General features: G+C 44.9%; 1 protein-coding gene across 1 annotated transcript in view; it reads left to right on the top strand.

Annotated features, from left to right (window-relative positions):
* Positions 1–24,852, top strand: part of Nid1 (nidogen 1) — a 76,616-nt gene that overhangs the window by 21,869 nt on the left and 29,895 nt on the right. The window contains exons 2-9 of the mRNA XM_005071790.4: positions 123–422; positions 1,406–1,632; positions 4,338–4,717; positions 9,144–9,293; positions 12,133–12,384; positions 14,588–14,788; positions 16,506–16,751; positions 18,115–18,258. Of these exons, the coding sequence (XP_005071847.1) occupies positions 123–422; positions 1,406–1,632; positions 4,338–4,717; positions 9,144–9,293; positions 12,133–12,384; positions 14,588–14,788; positions 16,506–16,751; positions 18,115–18,258 (1,900 nt within the window). The remainder of the gene's footprint in view (positions 1–122; positions 423–1,405; positions 1,633–4,337; positions 4,718–9,143; positions 9,294–12,132; positions 12,385–14,587; positions 14,789–16,505; positions 16,752–18,114; positions 18,259–24,852) is intronic.

The raw sequence follows: 24,852 nt of genomic DNA on the forward strand, positions 1-24,852 counted from the left end.
CATGGTTCCACAATCTCTAAAAATAGGACCACCAGCTGGAAATTGCTTTAAAATCAAACCCTAACGTTCCTCTTGAGGAGTTCATCTCTGTATTCCCTCTAACCCCACTTTGTTCCCTACAGATCACCACAAATGGCATCATTGCCATGAGCGAACCCCCAGCCAGAGAATCCCATCCCGGAACCTTCCCCCCCAGCTTCGGCTCAGTGGCGCCTTTCCTGGCTGACTTGGACACAACAGATGGCCTGGGGAATGTGTATTATCGAGAAGACTTGTCCCCCTCCATCATTCAGATGGCAGCAGAGTATGTCCAGAGAGGCTTCCCGGAGGTCCCTTTCCAGCCCACTAGTGTGGTGGTTGTCACTTGGGAGTCCGTGGCCCCCTATGGAGGGCCCAGTGGCAACCCTGCCCAGGAAGGCAAGGTGAGCGCACCCCACATGGAGATGTAGGTATCTGGTGTGTTGACTTCTGATGTCTTCAGACTTCTGGTTTGTGCTTGTTCCAATGGACATCATGCCTATGATGTTGCTCAAGACAGGAAGTCTAGAGAAAATTACAGTAAGTTGCTTGTTGCGGGTCAGCACGATCCAGACACTTATCTATAGGGCTGTCTAAATCTGTGTGAATATGTGATGTTAAGAAAGGCAGTTATTTGAGGGGATTGCTCCATAGCAAACATTTGCCGGGGAAATGGTATTCCCTGTGTGTTCCTTCTTTAACTGATAAAGAATGAGAAGATGGCTTCTAATTATATAGAAAAGTTATAAGAAATGCTAGGCTCTGATATCAAAGTGCACCTGAGCCAGTAAAGAATACCCGCTAGTAAAGAAGCCACCATAGTAATTCTTATTGGAACAATCCTCCAGACTTTTGGCCATACCTCCTCTTATCACTGTCCCTCAGGAGGATGCATAGCATCCCACAGAACACACCTTGGAGAAGTCTGGGTTTGCATATCACACAAGGCTTTGCAAAACTGAAAGATCGCTTGGCACAAGAATACTGAGCTCTTGCCTGCTTCTTGGGTCTAACCTCCCCAACAGTTGTAGCAAACGCATATGAGCATGCCTTTTCTTTCATTCTGGTATGTTTTTAATCCACAGTATTTTACACTGTCGTTTATCCTTGAGATGATCTCTCTTGTGTATGCTCAGGCCCTCTTGTGACCAGCAAGGGCCTCCCCTACCTCCACTCTACCAAGCATGGATAAACCCTCATTTGACCTACATGTAGTCTGCACCTCTGTTACAGTGTCCATATATCCCATGTAGACTGTATATTCCCAATTGCAGGGGAATGAGGAGGAGTACCTCTGCCTTTCTACTAGGATAGGAGCCCAGTGAAGAGCATCCTTTGAGAGTGTGATTGTATTCCTTGATATCTGATTTTGAACTCGTCTTCACAGAGAAACACGTTCCAGGCTGTTCTGGCCTCCTCAAATTCCAGCTCCTTTGCCATTTTCCTTTATCCTGAAGATGGTCTACAGTTCTTTACAACATTCTCGAAGAAGGAAGAAAACCAAGTGCCCGCCATGGTTGGCTTCAGCCAAGGCTTAGTGGGATTTCTATGGAGGAGTGACGGAGCCTATAACATATTTGCCAATGACAGGGAATCAATTGAAAATTTGGCCAAGTATGCATATTCCTTACTTGCTTTTCTTTATTAGAAAATATTTTTATAGTATTATTGTACATTGTTTTACTGAACAGAATGTAATAGGTATTATGTTACCTAAGAATGTTCCTGTAGATCTAATTTACATAGAGATATTTAAACGATGACATAGTATTTTTTTCCTGATGAACTTTAGGGAATATATTCAGCACAAAGAGATATTTTGTGTTTTCATTTTTATTTGTGTGTATGAATGTTTTGTACCATATGTATGTGTGCAGTGCCTGTGGAAACCAGAAGAGGGTTTGGATCCCAGAGACTGAAGTTACAGGTGGTTTTGAAGCCACCACATGGGTGCTGGGAATTGAACCCAGACCCTCTGGAGGAGTGTTCTCCATCCCCAATAGTTTAATTCAAGTGCACCCTAAAGCAAAATTGTCTCTCCCATGTCCCCTGTGAATCTGAGGTCAGAAATGAAGGCAATTCAAACCTGTTTCCTGCTAGGAACCCAAAGTAAGAGTGATTTTCCACCACACTGATTCAGGAACAGTTCTTTAGCACACTCATATTCAATGAAGTCACACTGTAAGGCTGCTACAGACTTGATAGAAGAGAGGAATAGCCAAGATTAGTGTTTTTATTTTGCTCCCCCTCCCAGGATTTACACTGGTCTTGAACTCAAAGATCTGCCTGCCTCTGCTTCTCAAATGCTGGGATTGAAGGCATGTCCCACCACCATCTGGCATAGTACTTCTCGACTTTAAAAACATACAATTTAAACTGTGTGTGTGTTTACATACGTTTCAGTTCTGAGGATTGAATGCAGGGCCTTAAGCTACATCCCTAGCCCTTAATTTGATTTTCTTACAGTGACAGTATTTCATAACTGGTTGAAAAAATTCCCCAAAATTTAACAGCTGACTCTCCCCAGATGTTTTTACATAATTTCTGAAGGAATATTTCTGGTCACAGATACACAATAGTTATTAAAATGCTGCATCAAACTGGGCGATGGTGGTCCATGCCTTTAATCCCAGCACTCAGGAAGCAGGGACAGACAGATCTCTAAGTTCAAGGCCAGTCTGGTCTACAAAGCAAATTCCAAGACAGCCAGGGCTAATAAACAGAGAAACCTGTCTTGAAAAACAAGAACAACAAAAAATGCTCAATCAAAAATTGGAGGTTATGGTCACTCTGCTGTATTTAATGTCTCAGGGTTTTGACTCTCAGTTGCTTTTCAGAGTGTGGCACTGTCATCAGGAACAGTCCTCTTGATCAACACATGCAGGTTTCCCCTCACACCGACCAATTCTCAATTCTCTGGATACTGGCTAAGTGTCCTGTAGTTTAGTTTAGATCAGGTCTGGCACTAACTAGCTACCTGGAATCAATGCAGACTCCACAGCTATGCAGCCTACCCCCACAAGACGCCCTCACCTGCACTGCCAATGCCCATGTCCTACAGTTGTGCCTGTGCTTCTACCACAGCATTGTAAATCAGTTTTCATGACTCTGTCTATTCTTTGGATCAGTGATTTACTACAACAGCTCGCAGAGCTCAGAAAAGCTCCCAATGTTACTATCCCCAAGTTGTTATAAAGAATCACTTCAGAAGGCTAGACAGATGGCTCAGCAATTAAGAGTACTTGTTGCTCTTTCAGAAGACCTTAGTTCAGTTACCAGCATCCTCAACCAGTAACTCACAATCACCTGTGTCTCCACCTTCAGGGAGGGGGATCTGACGCCCTCTTTTGGCTACTCTGGGTACCTGCATGCACAAGCACATACACTTATAGATACAGGCACACATATAAATCTACATAAATAAATAATAAAATAAATCCTAAAAAACAAAACAAAATCACCACAGGACCAGGGAGACAGTTCAGTTGGTAAAGGACCTAAGTAATATTCCCAGAACCCACATGGAAACTCAAACATGGTAGTTTTATAAATCCAGCACTGGGAGGTTGAGATGGATGATTCCTAGCATTTTGCCAGCCACCCTTGTCTACTTAGTGAGCCTCAGGGCAGCAAGAGACCTTGTCTCCCAAAACCAAGGTATATGGTACATGAAGAATTGAGGTGAATTGGAGGTTGAGCTCTGACCCCTATTTGCATATGCACACATGGTGCACATGTGCCTGCACGCACATGCCCCTCTCCTCATTTCCCCCATCTACATACCAAAGAACACACTGCAGTAACAGTCAAAGGGCAAAGAAGAAGAGGGTAAGGAATGGAGTGAGATGCTGTGCCTACTTAGTTTCTGTACAGCCAGGGATATAATCCTAACTCAAAAAAACAAGACAAAACCCCAACCAATCAACCAAACAAAAACAAGTATGTTTTACTTAATGCAATGAAAAGACAATAGTGGGGAAATTAATCTCTAGTCGTGAGATGAGGCACATAAACAATGAATAGTATGAGCTGGTGACATTGAGAGTCCTTTGTGTCCTAGAATGGCACAAGAAGGTAAGCTCTTCATGGTACTGTGTCTGTTTAGGTTCACTCTCACACAATAGTCCCTGTCTGTTTGAGCTCTGTGATGACACCACGCATGACAGACGCTGCCCTCCTGGACACCAACCTATGCTGAGGGTAGCACATGTAATGGGTTTCAGATAGATACTCGTTACCTGAGCACTTCCTGCCTGTTTGGTCAATGGGGGCTACTTGTGGGCTGTGGGCTGTTCTCAAGATGTCTTCCTTGTCTTTAGGAGCAGCAACGCTGGACACCAGGGTGTGTGGGTGTTTGAGATTGGGAGTCCTGCTACTGGCAAGGGTGTGGTGCCTGCAGATGTGAACCTAGACCTGGATGACGATGGAGCAGACTATGAGGATGAAGAGTATGACTTGGCAACCTCTCACCTGGGCCTGGAGGATAAGGCCACCCAACCTGTTCCCTCCCCTAGTCCAAGAAGGGGAAACACTAACCCACACGATGCATCCAGGGTCCTTTCTCCCAGCTATGAGGCTACAGAAAGACCCCATGGAACCCCCACTGAGAGAACCAGGACCTTCCAATTGCCAGCAGAGAGGTTTCCCCAACATCACCCTCAGGTCATTGACGTGGATGAAGTAGAGGAAACAGGAATTGGTAAAATATCTGTTTTACAGTTTGGAACCTTTCTTGCCTGCTTGGGTTTCTAGACAGAAGTTGGCTAACGTAGGGTGGGCCATGTGATGATGAGGTGGCTTAGTAGGAAACAGATGGCCTGAGGGAACAGGAACTGTATGCTCATACTGAAGATAAATTACTGTATAGGCCCAGTGGCTTCTGAGTGGCCCAGTGATCTTTTAGGATTAGAGCTTTGGTTCTAGACACAGTGGGGTTATGCTTCATTTCAAGATTCCTCATAATGTATTCTGTTTCAAAGAGAGTTAGGGCCACAGACAGATGACTCAGTAGGTAAAGGTGCTGATGTCCTAAGTTTGATCTCCTGGAGTCCAAATAGTAGAAGGAGAGAAATGATTCCCCCATACTATCCTCTGTCACACACACACACACACACACACACACACACACACACACACACACACACACACACACACACAATAAATAAGTGTTTTTGGTTTTTTGGTTTTTTACAAGACAGGATCTCATTTATGTAGCTTTGGATGACCTGCTACTTAATGTAGACTAGGCTGGCCTTGGACTCATGAAGATTCTGCTGCCTCGGCTTCCTGGGTGCTAGAATTAAAGCCATGCACTACCATAATCTGGCTAACAAGTTTTTTCTTTTAAAATGTCATTGTTGGGTGCTGTTTGCCCAACATTGTAGAGGCTGAGACAGGATAATCAATGTTTCTAGCTACAGAGTGAGTTCCAGGCCTGCCTGAGATGCAGCAAGATCCAGTGTCAAAAACCAAAAGAGAAGGAGGGAGAGACTTTAGAATATTTTGAAACTCAAATTTCTTTTTTTTTTAAAGATTTATTTATTTATTATGAATACGACATCCTGCCTCCATGTCTACACATCAGAAGAGGGCACCGGATCTCATTATGGATGGTTGTGAGCCACCATGTGGTTGCTGGGAATTGAACTCATGACCTCTGGAAGAGCAGTCAGTGCTCTTAACCTCTGAGCCATCTCTCCAGCCCGAAACTCAAATTTCTTATTTGTGACTTCTGAGATATATTCACCCACCTGAAAAAACATTCTACAAGTTCCTTTGGCTCCTTATGCAGCTTTTCTCCCACATTTTTTTCCTCTTGGCTTTGGAATTCAAACAGTTGATTATTTTTCCTCCTTTCAGTTGCAGAGTTGCTTTTTAAAGGACACACACACACACACACACACACACACACACACACACACACACACACACACACACACACACACACAGCCCAGATCCCCTTAAAAGATAGTTTTATATTATAATGTGGTTTCTTCTTCTTCTTCTTCTTCTTCTTCTTCTTCTTCTTCTTCTTCTTCTTCCTCCTCCTCCTCCTCCTCCTCCTCCTCCTCCTCCTCCTCCTCCTCCTCCTCCTCCTCCTCCTCCTTCTCCTTCTCCTTCTCCTTCTCCTTCTCCCACTCCTTCCTCTTTTTTCTGGGTTTTGGTTTCTCTGTGTAGCCCTGGCCTCAAACCCAGGGATCTGCCTGCCTTTGTCTTCTGAATGCTGGGATTAAAGGCATGAGTCATCATACATGCATGGCACAATACAGTATATTCTAATCAACCATATTGTATCAAGTGTTTCCTACATTTTGAGGAAAATTACTTCAGCATCCTTTAAGTATTCGGAGACATTCTCAAAATATACTTGCTTTTTTCTTGAGACTGACATATAATGGCTGGTTTTAATTATCAACTTGATACAACCCTGAAAGAGAGTATCAGTGAAGGATGTCACCATCAGGTTGACCTGTGAGCGTATGTGTGGTGGGTTGTCTTGATTGCCTTGATGGATGTGGGAAAACCCAGCCTGAGAGTGAAGAGCATCCTTTCATGGTTTTGGGCACTGGATTGTAAAAAAGTAGAGAAATCTAGGTGAGCAGTAGCCACATGTTCATTTTTTCCTCTCCGCTCTTGGTTGTGACTGTGATGTGACTGTTTCATGTCCCTGCCTTGCACAGTGGTGTGCATTCAGATAAACCTTTTTCTCCCCCAAGTTGCTTTTTATCAGATTTTTAAAAAAATCATGGCAACAGGAAGAAAACTAGGACACCCACTGAGATTCATCTTAAGAAAATTTATTTATTTTCTGTGAATGTGTCTTTTTCCTGCATGAGTGTATATGCACCATGTGCTTGCCTGTTGCCCACAGAATCCAAAAGTGGTCATCAGATCCCCTGGAACTAGAATGAGGTGGTTGTGAGCTACCATTCAGGTGTTAGTAATCGAACCTGGGTCCTTAAATAGCAGCAAGTGTTCTTAATCACTGCCCCATCTCTCCAGTCCCACCAAGACCCAAATAAAGGGAAGAGTTAGAATCTTTAAATGTATCTCATAGTACACTTTACTCTTTCTATTAAGAGGTTATTATGAAACTTCTTGGAAGCATCTAGTCCATTCCACCTACTAACTCATTTTTGTTTCTCTGTCCTTGTTCTGATGTACATCATGGCAGTAGTCATTACTGTCTGTTCATACTGAATACTCCAAATGGGAAAGATGGGCATTTATGAGGCTGCGTGCTCACTACTGAGGCACAGAAGTGAACGAGATGCCATTTGGTGGAAAAATGAGCCTTACACCTTACAGCCTTACATCTCATGAACATTGTTTCCTGGATTTTGGACAGGGGAAGGGGTGCCCTCACCTCTTGACCAGCAGAAACTTTGATTCTGCTAGAGTATGTTTGCTTATAGATGTTAAGTTTTGAGTTCCATCTTTTTTTTCTATCTTGCCTAAATATCTGAAATTATCGTTTATGAAATTGTCATACTTATTTACTCCTCAACAACAAATGGTAGCAAAAGCCCAGACTTGAACTCAAAATGTATCTGTGACAGATGGCTTCTTTTTGGTCCCTTTTTCCAGTTATTTGACTGTGTTTATTAGAAACATCAACTGTCTGGAGCTTACAATAACATTCTGGTGTTGTTTAAATAGTTGCCCTCATATATACAGAACACAGCAGACCCACCAATGGGGGATTCCTGGCTTGAACTTACACAATTAGAAAACCCTCAAGTTTACTCAGGTGTCCTTGACTTTGGTCACCAGCCATCTTTATACACACTGGAAATTCCAAGTAGTTGCAGCCAATACTATCTACCTGAGGATAAGTTTTATTTTGAGTTTCACTCATAAAGTCAGTTATGAACAGGATTATTATTACCTCTAGAAATTCACTCCTCTTGGGATTTTGAACTTTATTCCAAACAAATTTGCTCTAGTTAGATTATTAAATTTAATGGGTTGGTTTGAAGTTCTAGCAAAACAAACTTGAGTGTTAGAAATTTAAACTAGACATTCTTTTTTGATTCTTGGGTCAAAGGATTTTTTTTTTTTTTTTTTTTTACGAGACAGGGTTTCTCTGTATTGTTTTGGAGGCTATCGGTCCAGCCCAGCCTCGAACTCACAGAGATCCACCTGCCTCTGCCTCCCGAGTGCTGGGATTAAAGGCGTGCGTCACCACCGCCCGGCGGGTCAAAGGATCTTAAAAGAGGTATAATCAATGGATTGTTTTTGATTGGCTGTTTTTATGTTTTTATTGATATTATAAAATAATTATATAGTTTCTCCTTTCTTTTCTTTCCTCCCTCCAAACCCTCACTAGGGTCTTTCAAATCCATGGCCTTGTTTTCTTTGTTATCATACACACACACACACACACACACACACACACACACACACACACACACACACACAGATATGTAAAGATGGTTAAAATGGCATTTTCATGGTATGTATTTTATCACACAAGGAATTATTTATAAAAAGAAAGGCTATTTGGACTGGGGTGTAGCTCTGTTGGCAGAGTATTTTTCTAGCACACATGAAACCCTGAGTTCTGTTCCCTAGCTCTCCATAAACCAGGTGTAGTGGTACATGCCTGCAATCCCTGTACTCAGGAGGTAATACAGGAAGATAAGGAGTTCAGAATCATTCTCAATTCTTAGTGAGTTTGTGGGCAACCTGGGATACATGGGACCCTGTCTCAAAAAAAAAAAAACAAAACAAAAAACAAAAACAGGGTTGGAGTAAACATATCTTTTGAGACTCCTAAGTAAATGAAGCTGCTCCTCTGACCATCCTAAGAGTGATATTGAGCAAGAGTACCCTCATGTTAATTGACATTAATATACTGCATTGTGGCAGTTTTTAAGCATTCATACTTAATGATTTGTCAGCTTCTTGAAGACTTGTTATATCAGTGGTCTGAGTAATGGAGCCCCATCTCAATCCAATGGCCACAGTCATGCCATGGACTTTTGGCTGCTATGGTCAGTTTGGCTCCTCGGAGGTCTTAGGTAGATGGGAGTCCCGTTGGCTCATGTGCACCAGTGTGGAAATGCCTCCCAGCTAAGAACCTGCAAAACTTTCACAGGTATGTTTCTGTTTTCTCCAAACAGTATTCAGCTACAACACAGGTTCCCAGCAGACATGTGCCAACAATAGACACCAGTGCTCCGTACACGCAGAGTGCAGAGACTATGCTACTGGCTTCTGCTGCAGGTGTGTGGCCAACTACACGGGCAACGGCAGGCAGTGTGTGGCCGAAGGTAAAGTACTTTTCCTGTGCATTTTCAGCTTTGGGGAAAAGGAAAAGGAATGCCTTTTGGGGCTTGGTGCTTGTTTACAGACATGGTCCTAGCTCTGATCTCTGGAACATGCAGTTTTTAGTAATATCCTCTCTGTTACATTCTCTGATGGGTATTCCTCCCAGGATGTCCACTTTTTTTTCTGATATATGGCACATTATCTTGTTCCCCTGTACTCCTCCGTTTCTGAGGTGACAGTCACCAGGATGGAGCCTCTCTTCACAGCCGTCCCCTGACTGCAACAGAAAGACACAAGCGTTGAAACGATGCAGCCAGGACCAGGAGTTGTTCTTCCTCGTTTTCTTCACTCAAACCTTTGTCTTTGGCTTCCCCTCGGTTCTTTGTTTCTTTGTTTTTGAGGCAGCATCTTGTCATGCAGCCTGGGCTGACCTCAACCTTGAGATTGTCCACATGTTCAGTGCTGGGTCTGCAGAGTGCTTCCCAACTTGGCTTGAGCTCTAGCTCTGAGTGCATTGCTTGTAGTTCTTCTCCCTCCACCCCCCACCAGCATGCCTGAGGTGAGGCTGATGGGGCGTTGTCCTTAGTTCTGATGTGTCAAACTCAGTACACATCCAGCTCCAAAGTGAATTCCATGATAGTTGGGGTCACTTTCACCTCTGTCCCCTACTGGCTAGTCCCTCTGCTCCACATAGTCAGAGGAATCTTCCATGTAAGTCTAAGGGTCCTTGTTACAGCCATTACTTTTGGGGCTATAAATTAGAATGAAAATAAATGACAAAACCTTACTATATTTGGCTTTGGTCCCTTCAGATGTCACCAAGTGCCTCACTCGCCACAGCCTACCTTCACATATGCTTAATGGGGAATTTGAGTTGCTTTATAAAATCTTGCTAATCTAATTGGAGAGATGTGTGCTGTGTTCCAGATTCCTTGTCATAGCCATCCTGAAGTCAGTAGTTTTAATTTCACACACACACACACACACCACATAACACACACTAGTTTCCTTCTGGATCATAATTAAGTAAAGTGATGTTTGTTTTATTTTCATCTATCTTCAGCAATAAACCAACAAGCAGTTTAGTTGTTATATTAATTTGGGAGAATGATTTTAATTTTAAACGGTTTCCTATTTTCTTCCAAATCCTGTCACCCCAGGGGTAGAGTGCTTTTGGGTATTTGTTCTAGGCTTGGTTTTTATACCTCTTCACCCTAGGAGAAGCTTCCAAAACCCTCACGGAAGTATAGTTGTTTTCTTCTCTGTCTCCCCTGTCTCTCCCCCTCCTTTCTTTCCTTCCTTTCTAAATCTCTAGGTGTTGGGTCCTTGTGCTTCCCAGGCAAGTACTCTACCAACTGGACCATCCCCTCAATCCAAAAGCTTATTCTTAAAGAGCCCCCTCATTAGCTCCCTCTCCCCAGTATCAGAACTGAAAATGCTGAGCAAACTTTAGCATTGAGCTCAGGTATGACAAACTGTTCAGCAACACATTTTGATATTTTATGCATACCCTGTAATTGCTTTATGGTTTAAATATTTATTGGATTCTTGCTGCTTTAAAAAAAAAAGTATATTTTTTAGACAGGCGTGGTGGCCCATGCCTATAATCCCACCACTCAAGAGACTTGGGCAGGGGGATTGCTATAAGTTTGAGGTTAGCCCAGACTATAGGGTGAGTTCCAGGCCAGTTAGAGCTACAGAGTGAGAGAGACCCCAACTCAAAAAACAAGGGGAAAAAAGCTAATTTAGAGTCTGGTGGAAGCACTTGATTTGGCTTCCTTGCTTCTGTATTGTTCTTGGAGTGCATTTTTTGACCATTAGCCTGCAGGGGTCATAGCATTCCCCAATGTAATGACACAGTGGGTGTACAGAGTTACTTTGTGTCATATATGTCCCAGCTGGTCAGTGACCTTATTTAACAGCTCTCCAGAGAGCATAGATGACCCCCAGGAACAGGTCCATAGGAGGAAGGGGAGAGGCAATGTTCCTGATCATTCACAGTCTAGGGAAATAAATAAGATATATCATCGGTGGTTGATAGAGGACCAGGGGTGGAGTTCAGGGCCAAAGCCCTCATTCTATCTCACGTGCCAAAAGAAAAAGGAAAAACCTTCAAAGAATTTAATTCTTCATCAAACCCAGCAGTGCAAGTGGTTTTTTACTTGCATCTTCTTTCAGTTTCTGTTCTTATTTTGCAGTATAATTCACGTGCCTCTGAGTGAGTGTGTGTGTGTGTGTGTGATGTATGTGTAGTGTTAGTGTGAGTGTGCACAAATGTGGAGGCCGGAGGTCGGCATCAGGTGGTTTCCTCTATTGCTCTTCACCTTACTTTTTTGAGACAGGGTCTCTCAGTGAACCTCGAGGACACCAGTTGGCTTGTCCAGCTGACCAGCAAGCCCCAAGGATCCTCATGTCTTTCCTCTCTGTCCTAGCTCTGAGGTTACAAGCATACATTGTCACAGCAGCCTGTTTATATGGGTGCTGGGGTCTGGACTCTTGTCCTTATGCCTATGCAGTGCTAGGAATCCTAATGCCCGTGATACACAATTATGGGTGTCCATTATCAGTCCCGTGGGAGAAAGGGGAGGTGTTGGGATCCCTGAGGCCCCTGGTGCATAGTGGTAGGTAGCTAGCATTCTGCCCATTAGCACCACATGCGACGGGAGCATTGGGCTATCCAGGGTTTATGGCACACAGTCACAGGTACACGTATTTTCATTTCCCCAAAAGCCATTTCCCACAGCAGTGTCATCTCTTTGCTTTCCTAATGAACAGGCACATTCTTCTCTTTGGAAGGTAGGAGTGAACCATCTTCACCTTCTCTCTTTGTTTCTGGCTCAGGTTCCCCACAGCGGGTCAACGGCAAGGTGAAGGGAAAGATCTTCGTGGGGAACAGCCAGGTCCCCGTGGTGTTTGAGAACACTGACCTACACTCCTATGTGGTGATGAACCATGGACGCTCTTACACAGCCATCAGCACCATTCCTGAAACCGTTGGGTATTCTCTGCTTCCCCTGGCACCCATCGGAGGCATCATCGGATGGATGTTTGCAGTGGAGCAGAATGGCTTCAAGAATGGGTTTAGCATCACTGGTAATTGATCCCCCAATTAAACTGAATGGGCTACACAGTCATGGTCAGAGAATGAATGGGTTTGGAGCTCTGTGTCTTCAGACACCGTCAGGAGGTATTTCCTGAGTGGACAGAGGCTCCTCTAGTTCTTCCTCAGAAATAATGAGGATAAATTTGTGTATAGCATATTCATTAAGGGAGGCCGTCTAGAACTGTGTTTTGATGGAGGAATAGTTTCTTGATGGGGATTTAGAAGTTTTCATATTTGGTGCTGAGGAGATGATGCAGCCAGTAAAATGCTTGCCTTGCAAGCATAGGGACCTGTGTCCATTCCCTGGAACCAACATAAAAAGTCAGGTGTGGTGCCATGTGCTTATAATACCAGCACTAGGCAGACAGAATCCCTGGGGCTCATTGGCCAGCCAGCCTAATTGGGGAGCCCCAGATCCCAGTGAGAGACTCTGTCTCTAAAAACAAAGACAACTTTTGAGGAAAAACACCCAAGGCTGACCTCTGGCCACCATACATATCCCACACCCACAAACATGCACACACTCTGTCCACCTGTGTACATATGCAATTGTGCCCACAAGCCTACACACACAGATACACTCTTACATAAAGAGTCTTGCACAGACAGGCTCACAGACATAGAAAAGTCTCCAAGGCTCATGCATCTCACCCATCTGGAAAATGGCATTTCATATCACCATATCTGCTCAGGGGAAAAAAAAAAACCCTGGCATTTCTAGCTGGTCAGTCCAACCTGATCAACACCATTCTCTTGAGTGTTAGGAACTTTGGAGACTCTCAGAGGTCACACCCTCTCTGAAAGGAAGGCAGAGTTTTTCTGTGGGTGTGTGGGCAGGTCACTGAGGGGATCCTCTTTTGATGTCACAGTGTTTCCTCCCATATTCGGACAAGGTCAGCTCCCTGCAGATGCTGAATGGAGCCCAGGGTGGAGGAGTCTGAGTCTGTCTAGTTAGGGTTCTATTGCTACAATGAAACACCATGACCCATGACCAAAACAAGTTGAGGAGGAAAGGGTTATATTTGGTTTATTCTTCCATTGCACTGCTCATCACCAGAGGATATAAGGACAAATGGTAGGAACCTGGAGACAGAAGCTGATGCAGAGGCCATGGAGGGGTGCTGCGTACTGGCTTGCTCTCATGATTTGCTTAACCCACCTTTTTTTTTTATTGAACTTAGGACCACCTGCCCAGGGTCTTAGTTAGGGTTTCTATCGCTGTGAAGACACCATGACCAAGGCAACTCTTACAAAGGAAAACATATAGTTGGGGCTGGTTTACAGCTCAGAGGTTTAGTCCATTATGGTCATGGAAGGCAGACTTGGTGCTGGAGAGGTAGTTGAGTTCTGCATCTGGATCAGCAGGCAGCAGGAGTGAACTGTGAGCCACTGAGCCTGGGTTTGAGCATCTGAGACCTCAAAGCCCACCTCCACAGTGACACACTTCCTCCAATAAGGGCATACCTGCTTCAACAAGGCAACACCTACTCCAACAAGGCCACACCTCCTAATAGTGCTATTCCTTATGGGCCAAGTATTCAAACACATGAGTCTGTGGGGAGGGGAGTTCTTATTCAAACCACCACAGGTGTTATCACCCACAATGGACTGGGGTCCTTCCACATCAACCACTAATTAAGAAAATACCCTACAGGCCTACTTAAAGTCTGATTTTATTGAGGCATTTTCTCAATTGAAGCTCCCTCCTCTCCAGTGACTCCAGCTTGTGTCAAGTTGACATGAAACTGGCCAGTATAAAGTCCATCACCATTTCCAGGACCTGCCCCCAATGTCCTGGGCTGGGTCCATTAACACTGCCTCCTTCTCCCTAGGCCTGCCTTCTACCTCTGTCCTTCCTCTCCCCATCACCCCCATCTTCTGTTTCATGTAACATGTCCCTTTTTCCTCTCTTATTCCTGTCCCTCTTCCCTTTAGATCCTTACTACCTTTACTCTCCTTTCCACTTTCGTGCTCTACAAACATACAATATATTTAAATATATAATAATGACCATGTAAATTTCAATCTAGATTCTGTATAGGAGAGATACCACACAATATTTGTAGTTCTGAGTCTGGCTTAGTTCTACCAGCCAGGGTAGAAGAGTTTTTTCCTGTCTCTCACTTCATGAACCTAGAACCAGGAGGGTGTACTTGCCAGGTGACAGAGTGACCAGCCTGTCTTGCTTTCCAGGGGGTGAGTTCACCCGACAAGCCGAGGTGACCTTCTTGGGGCACCCAGGCAAGCTGGTCCTGAAACAGCAGTTCAGTGGTATTGACGAACATGGACACCTGACCATCAACACAGAACTGGAAGGCCGAGTGCCACAGATCCCCTACGGTTCTTCAGTGCACATTGAGCCCTACACAGAGCTGTACCACTATTCCAGCTCAGGTGAGCCCCAGACTGCCAACCCAGGGCAGCCTGACAGTTTGCATGTGCCCACCCACTCTGATGGCCTTGAGCACCCTAACTTGTCTCCAGCTAAAGGCCATCCTCTTGCTTCTGCCTCCCAAGTGCTGGGATTACAGGTATGAGCTACCATACCAGGCTTTGGGATATTTAACATAGAAAAACCAGTGTGTAGTCTTTGGCATGTCATTTTCCTTTGTACTGCATTAACCAATTGTACTACATTGCTAATATCTTTACCTTTTAATTAACATCAAATCATGAATATTTACTAGTTTCATTAAGTGTCTTTGAAAGGCCGGTTCAAGAAATCTGTCCCCATTCTACTGGGTGGTCCTGCTTCTCTCAGAAGTGTAAATTTATTAGTTTCCCCCTCTCATGCTGAGGTGAAATGACCTCTTGCATCGTGAAACTTGGTCACATTTCCGTTTGGGTGTTGCTGTTTGTTTATGCTGCTGGGGACTGCACTGAGAACCTCAGCAAATGCTGCAATGCTGAGCTACATTCCAAGCTCTTGGACAAATGTCTGACGCTTGCAATACTGGGACTGTTGTGTGCATACTAGACAAATGTCCTACCACTAAGCTTACCCTCTGCTCTTCCTTTTTTGTTTGTTTGTTTGTTTGTTTAGTATCCGTAAGTTACCTAGACTGAATTTGAACTCATTCTGTAGCTCAAACAGGCTTTGAACTTGCAATCCCTCTGCCTCAGCTTTCCAAGTAGCTGGGATACCAGACTTGAATTATCAGGCCTGGCTTTCTGACTCTTTCCTGATACTCAGTTCCTAGAAACAGATGTTGTTAAAGAAAGCACCATCCAGGAAGGTGGTACCCATGGCTAGGGCTCGGAGCCTGTGGAAGGAAGGAGGGATGGGACCTAGAGCCCTAGACTGCCTGCAGCCAGATGGCTTGCTGGCAGCCAACATATGGGAGCTGGACGGGAGACAGCGCACACTGATCTTTTATTTATCCTCTGGCTTTCACGGTTCTCATATGGAGCAGGCTGCAGCAGAGCTCAGAAATAAAAAGGCTCTTTTACGCTTTAAATAAACAAAAAGGGAGGTGGAGGGCTTTGTTGCCTGGGGTAATTCCCACTCTCTTCTGGGTGGGGGAGACTGTCTACTCTCTCCTTGGCTGCTATCAATCCTCTTGATAAGTTTTCCACAGTTGGCTGCTAAAAAAGTTGCACGTTGTAGCTTTTAATACTGCAGAACTATTTAATCTAAGGTGGCTGGGAGCAGTCACTATTTATTGATTCCTAAATGAGGAATCCCATGGAAACCGGTTCAAATGCCACTGTTGTAGCAAATGTTTCAAATGTGGTCTCCTCAAATTCTCACCCTAGCTCCTTCTGAAAGTAAAGGTGAGGCAAAATCAGCTAGTACCAGGTTGGTGGTTACAGCCTCAGCTGGGTAGCGTGGGTCCAGGTGTGTTGCCTCCTGAGCCGCTGCTTTTCCCGCTGGGCCTCATCTCTAGTTTTCGGTGTCTTGGGAGCTTATAGAAAGCTTTAGCACGAGTCAGCAAGCACTAACGTGAGTGTCACCACGGACGCTGCGGGAGAGGAGAAAGCGACCGGAATGCAAGCACAACAAACGGTCTTGTACTTAGGTTGCCCCAGCCTACATTGCATTGTGGGTAGGGACTGCTACTGATGCCCTCAGAGCCTTTGTTGAAGCTCCTGTCTTCCTCCCACATCTCAGTGATCACTTCCTCCTCTACCCGGGAGTACACGGTGACTGAGCCTGATCCGGACGGTGCTGCACCCTCACATACCCATGTTTACCAGTGGCGTCAGACCATCACCTTCCAGGAGTGTGTCCATGATGACTCCAGGCCAGCCCTGCCCAGTACCCAGCAGCTCTCCGTGGACAGTGTGTTTGTCCTGTACAACCAGGAAGAAAGGATCTTGCGCTATGCCCTCAGCAACTCCATCGGGCCTGTGAGGGGTAAGGTGGGCGGGGCTCACTTCCTGCACACGACTCTGCACTCATACTTGTCAAAATCTCTGCTTCTTGGATTTGGGATTTTGGTCTCTTACTCTCAGTCTATAGAAGAAAATGATGGTCAGATATCCTGTGAAAGTATGGTCATCACTCTTGGCCAACAGACCTGCCTTTGTTCTTTCAACCAAAGGCCTATTCACGGGGGTGTCTGGGCTATTAATTCATGAGCTTTCAGGGCAGAAGCCTACCCTGATGAGTTCCCTCGCAGAGCCAACCAGCCAAAGGCTAATTTGGATCTCGTGAACATTTTTTTAAAAACTCATCTTTACTTTTTAGAGGACCACATTAAAAATTGTTTGTATTGTGGGATATGAACTAATTTCAGCAGGTGTATCCAATGTGCAGGGATTAGGTAAGGACAATGGGCGTGTCCATTCCAAAACACGTCTCATTTCTCAGTGTTGAGAACAGAGTCTTTATTAGCTGTTTTGACATGTGTAGTTAATTGTTGTCATTAGACCTTATTCCTTCCATCCAACTGCACCCTTGTACCTGCCCACCGTCCTCTTGCCGTCTCCCCAGCCCCTCCATCCTCCCCCACCTCCAGTAGCCAGGAGTTGTCTTTCAGGGTCTGACTTATTTCACTCAACATAATGATTTCCAGGCTCTTCCATGTAGTCACAGTCAAAGGGTGCCATCTCTTCTCACAGCTAAATAGTATTCTACAGTATATATATATTAGTTAAAGTGTTTCTGTGGTAAAATACCAGGACCAGAATCAACTTATAAAAGAAAAAGGTCATTTTACCTTCGGGTTCCAGAGTTGTTATCCATAATGGTGGGGGAGGCACAGCAATAGGTGGCTGGAGCATGCTGTTCAGAGATTCCATCTTCAGCCACAAACATGAAGCAGAAAGAGTGAACTCTCAAAGCCCCTACCCCTAACCGCCCCCCCTCCCCCATGTAACACTCCTTCCAGCAAGGTTCCACCGCCCAAAGGTTCCACCTCAAACATCACCACCAACTGGGGTACTTTTCTCATTTAAACACACACACACACACACACACACACACACACACACACACACACACACACACACACACACAATTTTGTTGTTGTTTTCTGGTCTTAGCCAGCCACAAACATCTCATTTTCTGCCAGTCTCTCACAAAGGAGTGTGTCTTGTTGTCAGTAACACAATTTCTAGAAACAGAGATGGAGGTTAGATGGATAGAGCTTGGTGGTCTCACTGTAGTGTAGCATACAAGGCTCTGGTCCCATTGTTCTGCTCTCTTGTGGTAGCAGCTTACTTCCTGTGGGAGGAGGGATGCTGAAAGGCTCTTGAACGTTGTCTCTACTTCACAGAGGGCTCCCCCGATGCACTTCAGAATCCATGCTACATCGGCACTCATGGGTGTGACAGCAACGCAGCCTGTCGCCCTGGCCCTGGAACACAGTTCACCTGCGAATGCTCCGTTGGCTTCCGAGGAGACGGGCAGACTTGCTATGGTATTGCTCTTTGGTTTGATGTGTGGGGTGCTGGGCTGTCGGGTTGGGAGGAAGCATCCAGGTTCTGTAAGCCAAGAAACTGAGTGTATGTCACAGGAATGAGTATGTTGAATGTGTGACATACAAACATACTATGAAAGGCATACCTTGTTTTGTTTTTGTTTCTGTTTTAAAACAGGGTCTCCTTTAGAATCTCAGGATGGCCTCAAACTCAAGACTGCCCAGTCTCTGCCTCCCAAGTGGTGGAATTACAAGGTGTACACTGCCTGGCTGTTTTAAACTTTTTAAATGTGTAGTTCAGTGTTATTAAACACATTCACACTGTTGTGAAGTTGTTACAATCACCCTTTGTTAGGACCCTTTTCATCTGGTGCAACAAATTGTTTTTGTGTTTATTAGACCACAGCTCCCAGGACCGTGTTGCCATGTCCTCATCCCAAACTCCTGTCTCCCACCATTTGAGGTTATGTTTCTTTGAATCTATTGGCTCTGGAATCTTATATACGTGGAATCACACAGTGTTTATCCTTTTGTTACTGGCTTATTTGCTCAAGATTTGAGATTGTGTATGCCATAGAAAGTAAGCCACTACCACAGTCTTGAGTCTTGAGCAAATCTCTCTTTAAGATTCATCCATGTCATGCATATGTTACAATATCTTTTTTCTTTGAAGGCTGAACACTACTACATTATATTATGTACTGCATGACACACGCGCGCGCACACACACACACACACACACACACACACACTTTTTTTCTTTTCTATCTGTTCAGATGAAGGGAGCATATTCCTTCAGAAGGCACAGCCAGCTATGCTTTATGGAACCTGCTGGCAGTCCCTTGTGAGTGGACATACTTCACCTACCTTTTGATACTGCAGTCCTTGTGAGTGGACATACTTCACCTACCTTTTGATACTGCAGTCCTTGTGAGTGGACATACTTCACCTACCTTTTGATACTGCAGTCCTTGTGAGTGGACATACTTCACCTACCTTTTGATACTGCAGTCCTTGTGAGTGGACATACTTCACCTACCTTTTGATACTGCAGTCCTTGTGAGTGGACATACTTCACCTACCTTTTGATACTGCAGTCCTTGTGAGTGGACATACTTCACCTACCTTTTGATACTGCAGTCCTTGTGAGTGGACATACTTCACCTACCTTTTGATACTGCAGTCCTTGTGAGTGGACATACTTCACCTACCTTTTGATACTGCAGTCCTTGTGAGTGGACATACTTCACCTACCTTTTGATACTGCAGTCCTTGTGAGTGGACATACTTCACCTACCTTTTGATACTGCAGTCCTTGTGAGTGGACATACTTCACCTACCTTTTGATACTGCAGTCCTTGTGAGTGGACATACTTCACCTACCTTTTGATACTGCAGTCCTTGTGAGTGGACATACTTCACCTACCTTTTGATACTGCAGTCCTTGTGAGTGGACATACTTCACCTACCTTTTGATACTGCAGTCCAGGGTGTGATGAACAGGGCTTCTGTTGAAGGCTCCTGCTTCAGTTTTTGTTTGTTTTTTATAGTCCCCAAAGTAAGTCTGAGGCTTAATTTTTGGAGGATCCTTCATGCTGTTTTCTTTAACAGCTATACCATTTTACATTTCTACCTATTGTGTGCAGGAGTTTCGATTTTCTCCATAATTTTTTTGTATAAACAAACACACATGGCAGGGGGTGGGGGTGGGGGGTGTACTGCATGTGTGTGTACAGAGGACAGAGGGCATCTCAGGTATCATTTGTTAGGAACTCTGTCTACTTCTTTTCTTCCCCCTTTGGTTTTTTTCAAGACAGGGTTTCTCTGTATTGTTTTGGAAGCTGTCCTGGAACTCGCTCTGTAGACCAGGAGCCTCAAATTCACAGAGATCTGCCTGCCTCTGCCTCCCAAGTGCTGGGATTAAAGGCGTGTGCCACCAACACCTGGCCTGTCTACTTCTTTTGAAACAAGTTCTCTTATTGGTCAGGAACTCATTATATTACAAGTTCCAGGAATCCCATCTCTGTTCATCCAGTGTTAGGACTATAAGTATGTTCCTTGATGGCCTGCTTTCTGTGTGACTCCAGGCATGTCACTCAGGTCCTCATATTGCCATGGCAAATGCTTTGTTGCCTACTTTGGTTCCCCAGCTCCAACTTTTCTATAGCTTTGTCAGCACTTGCTGTTTCTACTGCTTTTTCCTTTAATTAATAGTAGCTGAGACTCATTATGTGAGCCAGGGACATTAATGTAAGCTCACTAAAGTGAGCCAGTTGAGTAAAAAGTCTCTTACCAGACCATCCGTAGTGCACTGACATTGTTTGTTTTTATTATTTCAAATCTAACTTCTAAGACCTTCATGTAGTAGACAGCTTGATATTCGTTGGTAACTGAATTTTAATCTATTACCAAAGAACAGTTTGTCCATTGCTAAGGGCAAGAGTGTCAGGCACTTAAACAGTGCACTTAAGTCTGCACTGAAGCACTTACTAATGAGAAGGAATATTAGATGTAGGTTTCCCTGATAAATGAGGGGTATGTTCACAAGTATCCACCCAGCAAAATGGGCTGCTATCTTCTTCCTTGCATCATTAGGAAACAAGTCCTAGAAAGCCAAATACTTGGGGGTTTGGGAATCGTGCATTAGGTCTGGAATCCCTTCTTGTTACCAAGAGGCAGATCTGGTGCATAGATTCTGATGTAGGGCATGGGGGGGCTTGCTTAGGAGTGACCCTTCCTGGAAGGCTGCTTGTTCATGGTGCCCCAAAACACTGACAAGGAGGGTTTTGTGCTTACGTATGGGTGATGTGACACTGATGACTTCATGTATCTGGTACTATTCAATCTGGTACTCACCTACCTGGTCATTGAGTGTGGTAGAGGGAACACAGAACTGACCAGCCTGTGACTGTTAGTGGCCAGTTCTTCCCTGTTATGAATGAATGCATTGGCTCAGGAAAGTTCTGAGCAGGACAGTGCTATCTTAAGGGAGTGGAAGCCTGTCATGAAGGTGATAGTGGGGGGACCGTATCAGGGATGAGGGATTCCTGTATATAATGTCACCAGCTGCCTACATATTGGTGAAGCATGGCTTATTAGTTTCTTTTCCTATTGCTGTGACAAGATATCTGATAAAGTAACTAAGGAAGGAAAGGTTTATTCTTGACTCCTAATTTGAAAGTACAGTCTATCATGGCAGGGAAGGCATGGCAGCAGGAGCTTGAATCAGCTGCCTGCACTGGTGTCAATAAGCAGAGAGAGAGATGAATTCTGGTTCTCAACTAACTTTATTTATTTATTTATTGTTCAGTCTAGGACCCCAGCTCATGGGATGGAACTGTGGATAGTTAGAATAAGTTTCCCCACCCCAATGAACCCAATGTAGAAACTCCCTCATAGTCATGCCTGGAGACTTGTCTCCTGAGTGATTCTAGGTCCAGTCTAGCTGATCGTCAATGTTAACCATCACATGTGTCGGTGTGTCTGCTGCTGCTTATTGTGACCTTCTCACAGTACTCTTGGTATCTGAGCTTGTCCCAGGAAGTGCTCCTCTGAAGAGACAACCCCCCACCTCCTGCTGCTGCCCTGTGCTTTATGCACTCTGCAATTGTCCCCGGAAATCCTTGGCCAGCCTTGTTCAGGAAGACGGGTGGCCATGCATGCACTTGCTTTTGTCCTTGGTCGGTCATCATTCTGGATTATTAGCCTGGTGGAATGTGGGGATGTCCTGAGTCAGGCTCCTTATTGTTCTGAGTTACCAGAACAAACATCAGTGTTAATGCATCTGGACATGAGGCTTTTGATAGGAAATTGCATCAAGCATCCGGCTTTGTGAGTTGTTTTAACCTGACCAGGTTCCTGAGAGGGGACCTAGGGTGAACCTCTGTGACTCAAGTCTGTGGTGGGATACAATGATCCACGACATGCAAAGCGAGGCTGTTTTTGGCTACTGTCTCTCAGTGAGCCTCCCCAGGTAATCAGGAAGAGATTTTTCAGAGACTCTCAGAGCTCAGCAATTCACCTGGGGTTCGTAGCACAATGGCACCCACATATCCCTCGCATTGTAATCTAGAGTAGCAGTGTCAGTTAACATCTCAATGAATAATTTCTGAGCTTCTAGGAAGCATTCCACATGTTGCTAACCTCCTCAAAGGACCCGGCATTTGTAAAAGAAGTAAATTGCGGAGACATTTGAAATGTACCAAAGCTAGTCACTGTGGGGGAAAGTCAAAGGGTTAATCTAGGACTGGTGAGGTGGCTGCTGCATAAGTCTGACAACCTAAGTTCAAGTCTTAGAACTGACTCCAAAAGCTAGATGTGGTGGCACGTACCTGCCATCCCAACCCTCCTATGGCAAGATAGGTGGGAGGGAGGCACAGACAGGAGAACTTCCAGGAAGCTCTAGGCCAGCCAAGACTAGAGTACACAGCACAGCAGCAACAACAGATGCTCTGTTTCAACTGACTCCCCAACGTTGTTCTCTGAACTTCAAATGCATGCAGTGTCATGGATGCCCCCTCATTCATGCATGCATACATGCATACATACATACATACCACACAGCAAGAATAATTTTAAAAAGTAATTCAAAACTGAGTATGTGGAACAAACCTGTGATCCCACCACCCAGTAGTGGAAGCAAGAGGATTGTGAGCTTGAGGCTGGCTTGGGCTACATGAAGATACCTGGTTTTAAAAACTGAAAGAACCAAAACCAAACCAAAACAAAACAACCCGACAACAAAAAACTTTTTAAAAATAAATGAATAATCCATGGTTTTCCTGTTAGGATAAAAAGGGGTTCTCCTCTTTTCAGAGAGGAAGTTGACCAGATGTGGAAAATCCTCTTTAAGCTGATGTTGTGGGATGCTGTGATAGACAGTCTCCATAGCAACCAGGTTACTATTTCCAATAAAGAAGGGGTTAAGGACTTGGGCTCAGTCAACAGAAGAGATTTAAACCAAACATGAGGAAAACTTCAAAGACCATGGGATCTTAGTGGGGACACTGGGAGGGTCTTGTCCCTAAAGAAACAGTGGTGTGTAGCCTGACTCCTCCTTACAGACCTGATAGTGTAAAGCCGTCCTCCCTGACCCCACCATCCCCAGGTCCTATTGGCCTGCTGTGGCCTCAGCAGCCCTTGCACAACATATCTTCCCCACCCCATGTAAATGTTCCCAGCACGGAAGGGGCTTGGACAAGTTCCCTTCTGACTTGGCCCTGGCTTTTAGATGAAAAACTGCTGTTCTGCTCTGGTGCATTGTTGAGCTTGAGTCTTCGGAATGCAGCCCAGCATTGGGGTCCTGCCGCCCGCTGGGAGAGTTCTGGGAGCAGTACAGAACACAGGTGGTAGGCATGAGAGATTGTGCTCCGCTCTGTGGGAGCAGCAGCTGACACATGGGCTTATGTGACCCCCCCACCCCAACCCCAGCTCCCACACATGCCACTCTCTACCCCTCCAGCTGTTCCTAGCATGGTCCACTTGTCTGAAATCTTGACTCTTAAACTGCACGCACACATACTTTTTTTTTCTTTTTTTAATTTAAATTAGAAACAAGTTTGCTTCACATGTCAATGCCCACTCCCTCTCCCTCCCCTCCTCCCCTTCCCCCACCAAACCCCCCAAATCCCCACCCAATTCCTACTCTGCTCCCCAGGGAAGGTGAGGCCCTCCATGGGGGATCTCTAAAGTCTATCATATTATCTGGGGCAGGGCCTAGGATGAGAGCATCCCTCCATGTGGAATGAGCTACCAAAGTCCATTTGGATGCCAGGGATAAATACTGATCTACTACCTGAGGCCCCATAGATTGCCAAGGTCTCCTCACTGACACCCATGTTCAGAAGGTCTGGATCAGTCCTATGCTGGCCTCTTAGCCATCAGTCTGGGGTCCATGAGCTCCCCCCTTGTTCAGATCAGCTGTTTCTGTGGGTTTTACCAGCCCGGTCTTGACTCCTTTGCTCATCACTCCTCCCTCTCTGCAACTGGGTTCTAGGAGTTCAGTGCAGTGTTTAGCTGCACACACACGTCTTAAAAATTGAATACCATCTGCATTGTGAAGGTAGAGGGTAACTACAAAGCTAATGTTGCAAAATGCTTGTTTTATTCAGTGTTGTCCAGTAAGTCAGCAGACTTTTTTAATACGAGAAAGGAAGGGTACCAGGTAAGCTAGCCATTGAAGGTGGACCTAGGATGCTTTGCTTTCTGGGTGAGAACACATTAGGGAACTTGAAAGGGAAGAGGATTGAATAGTACCAGTTGTTATAAGACCTTTGCATACCTATCTCAGGAAAGACTGTGAACCCTCTGAGTATGGGGCCAGTACAGGAAGTACCTTATGTGACTACATTTCAACCTGTCGTTGAACTGATAGAGTAACGAGGGATCAGCACTGCTTTTCATCCAGGTCAACCAACCTTATGCCACTGGTAGCCATAGATGGCCTCCAAAGTCTGATGGCTGACTAAGAGCCATCTTCCCAAAACACACTAGGGCTATACAATAGATGAGTAATGATTATAATCATGACTGCATATTTTGAGTGTGCTGTGTGCTCCCTTGGCCCACATCCATTTTCTCTAATTCCCAAAGGAA

The sequence above is a fragment of the Mesocricetus auratus genome, unplaced genomic scaffold, assembly GCF_017639785.1.
Source record: "Mesocricetus auratus isolate SY011 unplaced genomic scaffold, BCM_Maur_2.0 Super-Scaffold_100013, whole genome shotgun sequence".
Classification (NCBI taxonomy): Eukaryota; Metazoa; Chordata; class Mammalia; order Rodentia; family Cricetidae; genus Mesocricetus; species Mesocricetus auratus.